The sequence below is a fragment of the Simochromis diagramma genome, unplaced genomic scaffold, assembly GCF_900408965.1.
Source record: "Simochromis diagramma unplaced genomic scaffold, fSimDia1.1 OVJJ01000603.1, whole genome shotgun sequence".
Taxonomy (NCBI): Eukaryota; Metazoa; Chordata; class Actinopteri; order Cichliformes; family Cichlidae; genus Simochromis; species Simochromis diagramma.
The window spans coordinates 18,683,705-18,689,794 of NW_024387414.1; the positions used below are offsets into that span (position 1 = coordinate 18,683,705).

A 6,090-nucleotide genomic window follows, 5' to 3' on the forward strand; every position below is an offset into this window, starting at 1 on the left:
TGCCTACACTTCAGATCAGCTTGGGACCAAACCAAGAAAGTAAACATTTTCAGCTGGAACACATCTCATCATGCTGCAAATTACCAACCCACTGTTTACCCATGTAGACAAGTGAATTATACTGCACATAATGTGAATCCGACAGGGCAGCGAACACAATTTGTGTGCGAGTTGTTTTAATTGTGGAGACAGACAGTGATGACTGCAAATGTATACTCCATTTGACATTTTCAATTCTGAATCAGGCATCTGTTGTGTAAGCCATGCTCTTTTCCAAAAGAGCAAAGAAAAAATAAATAAATAAATAAAAAGAAAGGGAAAAAAATAAAACAGCTGCAAGTTCACCAAACCATTAACAGATTTATCTCCCTGGTCGATCATGTATGACTACACAGATTTTGTGACGACTGGAGAGAGACAGAGAGAGCAATATCACTCCCAATCTACAACATTTCACACATGACCAATCTTTAATCTTAGGTTTGTGATACAAGGAGGGAAGAGAGCAAGTCTCCTCTGTGTTTCCCTGTGCAATTAACATTAATAACATTAAGAAAACACGTTATTTAAATCACCTCAAGAGCCTGCATTTGAATATTTCAGCTCTCTTGATGTGTGAGTCAAGACTTCAATTCTTGAAATAATGCAGGTAATGACTCAGGCAGGGAGATTAATAAATGAAGGTGGACTGCTAAGTGAGGAGATATTAGTCACACTTTTCCCTCCCAGAGGCTCACCTGTATATGTGCCAGTACTGAAGAATAAAATGAGGTCTCACCTCTATCCACTGTCCATCGTTCTGTACCATGAGTATGACGCAGGGGTCAGACTTATTCAGAGTGTCTCGGTCCAGCAGAGCTTTGCAAGACACGCGCAGCTCGACTTTGGTGACACAGGTAGCTGGACCGCTGAGGCTGGTTGCAGGGGAGGTGGCCTCCAGAACATCATTCATCCTGGCTCAGGGCAAGAGAGATCTGCCAACCAGTGAAGCAGTGCGAGGTGAGGCTGTGGTGTAGCTCTGAGGGATGGAAAAATCCAGTGATAGGTTGAGGGATCTCGGTAAAGACGTGGCACTCTCACAGGAGACGGGCCCTTTTGACTTGGTACAGCTGTCAAAAAAAGAAAAACAGAGATTCTTGCTGAGTGTCAGGGGACCAAAGCAAACTCAAGCTGTTATTGCTGCCTGTCAGAGCTGTCCCCCCTCCTGAGGGTTATCATCTCACCTTGGTAACAGCGACAGAGAGGGCATGAAGATGGCAGGGTTGTGCCTTTAGGAGTCTAGTTCAAATTCCTGCAAAAATTCGTTTAAGATGATCAAGCTGAGTGCCACCTCTTATTCTAACGAGCTTTATTACAATATTTAAAGGGGAGAGAGCCCACCTGTATCAAGATTTCCCGGTATTTTCACTATTTTATCCTGTTTCAAGAACTGAATATGAGATGGCTGATGCGTTTAAAGGATTTAAAGTGCATTTCCTCCTAATAAACAACAAGCAAATACGTGAAAGTAGATGGAAAGAATCATGGATCCAAAAAGGCAATGGGTTTAGCAGGTAGTAGTCAAAGAAAGGACTTTGATGGGTTTAATATGGGCAGCGTACGCCCTGCTTAAGTGTCCTTGAACACGGCGGTTTCGCACAACTAATAACCCCCCCTGAATGCTTTAAAGGTGGGGCTGTAATTTCCTCTAATATCACTGTAAATGTCACATCCTTATAATTCAAACGAAGAAGTGCAGCGCACTCGGCGCTTGGCTTTCAGCACCGAGGACAGCGCCCGTACGCGTCTTTCTCAGCCAGTTGTGAAACCACATGTTATCTCAAAGCATGAATCTGAACTCCAGAAAGCTCAAAACAGAGCCAGCATCAAAGGCTCCCAGATACGACCGCGCGCGTGTTATGAATCAAACTTCTACTCAATCCACCGGTGAAATTTACACGGAAGGCGGCTAAACGGCTACTTCACACTTTATCCCGGTGAATAAACGCCACCGCTCATCTGCAAGCTTCAAAACCCAACACCGGGCAAGGCTCAGTAGGGCAAAATAACAGCAACAGTTAAATACGAGTTAAAGCGTGAAGCGAACAGTCTACTTTCACAGCCTCATGTATCGCTGGCTCATCTGACTCACTTCCGAGACTATTTGCAGCTGATCAAAAACTCAGCGGCACTTCACCAAACCGATAAACTGCGCTTACAGTCGGGTTAAGCGGGAGACTCACTTCCTACCTGAAGCTGTTTCTCTTCTTGAGCACACTTGTTTAATCCGCTCCCATAACACACTGCTTGATTTTTGTTTTCTCCGCCGAAACTCATTGGCTTAGACTGGTGAGGAGGGAGTAGGCTCGGCTTGTAGGGATGGGGAGTGGAGAGAGTCCAGCTGCTGATGTAAGGGATGGGCTTTTCGTTGGGACTCGATTATTTTGAGTTCAGTTAGAAATCGAGTCCATAAAAGAAAGAGGTAGGGGAAAGAGGCTGTGGGAAAATGCTGGGATCTGGAAGCTCAAAACCTGAGGTGGAGGCGTGCGTAGATCTTGAGTGATTTAGTTAAATTCTTGTCTATAAACACAGACATAGCATTATTTTTCATGTTTAACCCGCCTCCATAAGGTGTCGCTCATTTCTATCTGCTAATTCTCTGCTGCCTTTGTGGATTTTGGACCAGGATTTAGACAGATATGCCATTCAGATTGTTTTCCAACACAATACTACTGTTTATGACCAAATGTTCAGCTAGTTATTACAGCAGCCTCCCCGCTCAGGATTAAGTTGCTTACTGAAGATTATGAGGATAGAAAGAGCAGGATGCACTGAAATATGTGCAAACGAGAGGGGGAAAGACGCTTCTTTATGTAAGCTGAACTGCATGCAGCATTTGTGTTTTTTCTTTATTTTCTATACTGCAGTGGTAAAAAATAATGTGGTTAGCATATGTGCAAGTGACCTCTGTGAGCTGAAGCTCAGGCTTCGGGCACATTACCGGTTTTATTTTTCTTTCTACTCTTTGATGCTCTGTGATGTTATTGAGGGTTGACATCCTGAAAGTGGCCATTTCAGGCACACAGATCTGGCTTTCAGAACAGAAGCCCAATCCTCTTGCTTTTCTGTTTGGACAGGGGCTGACCGAAAGGGAAGGTGGCCTTAAGCATGTTTCAGACAGAGCATGAACTGATGGGCTGTAGCAAGGAAGAGTACATGAAATGAAAATTTTGGAGTCAACAGTGAACACAATAGTGCCCCTTTCGCCATCCTCCTCTGCGTGTTTCCCATTTACGGGACCGTCTTTCAACAGAAACCATTCATTCTGCACTGAGATTCATCCTTTTAGTAGTATTGTCAGGTTTTAAACAGACATACATAAAACTGCAAGAGGAAGTTCAAAAGAACTGCTCATCCAGCAGCAGCACATCGCAATCAAATCTCCGTGTGGAAGCTGCAGACAGCTAAAGGCAGGTGACTCTTCTGCCTTTGCTAAATACACACATGCACCCACAAGTAATAAACAATATGTGCTGAGTCCACGCACGCACAAATGCTCCAAGTCAAGTGTAAAGTTGCCTTCAGTAAAAATGACAATGAATTGATTCACAGAGTGGTTTTTCAATCACTTGACAGCTGTGTATGTTATATAATGTATTGTTTCTACACTGCGTCTATGCTTGGACCTTTTCACAGTCCACCCACAAATGTATTATTTTCCTGAATGTATTTCCAGATATTGCATAACATTCATACATGGCGCTGACAAAAAAACATCAGCTCTCGAGTTTCTGCAAAACAGCACTGAAGGCCGTGAGAGACAAAGCAGTTGACGAAAACAGAGAAAATGTAAGAACTCAAAGTAAGAGCTTAGTTCGAGCTGTCTGAAAGCAACTTGTGCAGCTGGCTGTTAGTCATTGTGGCAAAGTGAATGACAAAAGTAAAGTGTAGGCTTCACATTTTAACATTTTATTCCAGAAGCTTTTTAAACCTCACGGTGCTAAAATGTCCTTCGGATACGTGGAACATTCTTTGCTTTCATTTGACTTGCGCCGCATTAAAATCTGGTCTTTATATCAAGAGGATATGAGGCTTTGAGAGGCTTTCAAAGCAGATGGGCAGGTCAATAAAATCATTCCAGCAGCATGAGATGTAAAACATTTGGCTCCCTGCTTCTAATTAACTACTCTGCTGAGATGATCACCATGTTACTCATTCAAAGTAAATAAATAAAAATGCACACGCATTGCTCTCAGGTTGATTTTACGTGTGAAGCACTTCAGACAAAAGAAGCCTGGATCAGCAGCCAGTGTTTAACGCGCGCACACTGGCTGCTTTCCGACAGAGGCAGATCTCTCCTGGAGTTTTCACCCTCACTGCCTCTTCTTCCATGGGTATTCAGAGGTGGTATTAAGCGTCTGCTTTGGGGCACACACCTGAGCCCTGTTACGCCACAGCTCCAAACAACGACCATCTGCTGCTGCTGTGTCGGTTGAGCACCTCACAGGACGTTCCCTGCGTTTACACATGGATTATCTATTCCGAGTCCCCCTGCTGCTTCTCCCCAGTCACATTCAGTGCTTGCCTTGGTGCTGCTGACCACATTGCATGTACAATAACCCAAATAGGAGGATCTCTACACATGGTCTGGTGCACTCATTTTTTTTTTAGTCTAGTCAAGCTCCCTCAGTGCATTTGTGTAAAATTTTCCACCAGCAGCTCCACTGAGTGGAGGTATTTCTGTCCACAGGAAGGTTTTTAGAGGGTTTCAAAGACATTATTGATTCTAAAGTTTTCTTACCGGTGATGGAAGCTGCAATCTCCAGGCGTCATGTTTGACTCGTTTTAACACTGTGGTCAAAAAGGTTGCAGTTCCCCTTTTACAAAGGGTAAACCATAGAGAAGCTCACACTGCCGGATGCCCGGCCTCACTGACTGCAATTGGACGTCAAACAGTCAATGTGAGATGTTTTGTTGAGCAGCAAAAAAGAAGAAGACATTCAGCTCATTCAGCTCTCCACGCTACAGTTATAGATTAAGGTAAGATAGGGATATGGATTTATTCTTTAAAAGTGTATCTGAGGTAGTGAGTGTGTGATTACTTGCTCAATAAAGGAGTTAAAGGGATTGTTAAAGTTGTTAAAAGAATTTCTGTCCATCAACTAAAAACAAAGTCACTCATCTCTGGGCGGCTTTTTTATGATCTGGGGTACATTGACTTAACAATCTTCTCCTGCCCGGTGGCTGGGCCCTCTATCCTAATCCACAGGATGGGTGAAATGCAGGGAATGAGATTCCTGGCAGAAATCAATAAGAATATCTATATTTTGTTAAGCATTTAATGCAGCATTGTAAAACAGGAAATTCATCCCAGTGGCCATTAATGAGACACGGTGATAGTTGAATGTGTCTATCCTGATTAAATGACTGCACATAAATGGCAGATAAGCCATTTAGTTGGGGCAGCAATATTTCTAAAGTCTTTTTTCTCTGTGTATCGGTTATTTTGCAAAACCCGATCATACGACTAACAGGACCATCCATTTGAGCTCCTATCAGCCATATCAATCACCCCTGTCCAACCAACCTGACTGTCCACTTACCTTCATCAGCTGAATTATTTATGGACGTCCAGACCGCGGGACCACAGAGACACTCTAAGGAGACTCAAGGGCACGGAGTCCCCCACATCCTGCTTTTTTATTTCCAGCTTGTGTACGTTGACATGCTGAGCATACAGAATCTTTGACACTTTCCTCACAGTGTAGTGAGTAATGCATTGGAGGCAGGAAATCTCACTCCATCAGCGAGATTTTGTGTTGTTCTGCTCCGGTGTTGTTTTTTATATTTATTCATTTCACTTTATCAGAACACCCACAGAACACAAAATGCAAAATGTGCAGAGCCTCGGCTGTAATAGCAGGGCTTTACATAAGTCTTGGTTCATGCCTGCCAGACAAAAGTCGAGAATTTAACATTCAGCTTTGTTTTCCTGCAGGGGGTCAATGTAAAACTTTCCAACTTTCTTTCTTTCTTCTATTACCGTCCACCTCTCCTGACCTTCTTTCCGGGCTTTTGTTGATATCCACTCACCTTTGCATTGCCATGCTG

General features: G+C 43.4%; 1 protein-coding gene across 3 annotated transcripts in view; it reads right to left on the minus strand.

Annotated features, from left to right (window-relative positions):
* cpne7 (copine VII) overlaps positions 1-5,575 on the minus strand; it is a 40,418-nt gene extending 34,843 nt beyond the window's left edge. The window contains exons 1-3 of one of the 3 annotated variants that reach the window (XM_040011769.1): positions 2,230-5,575; positions 1,224-1,291; positions 779-1,109 (exon numbers count right to left, since the gene is read on the minus strand). In XM_040011769.1, the coding sequence (XP_039867703.1) occupies positions 779-952 (174 nt within the window). In that variant the 5' untranslated portion in view covers positions 953-1,109; positions 1,224-1,291; positions 2,230-5,575. Of the gene's footprint in view, positions 1-778; positions 1,110-1,223; positions 1,292-1,380 lie in introns of all 3 variants that reach the window. The other 2 variants (XM_040011767.1, XM_040011768.1) reach the window with 2 other exon arrangements.
* Positions 5,576-6,090: the final 515 nt, after the last annotated feature.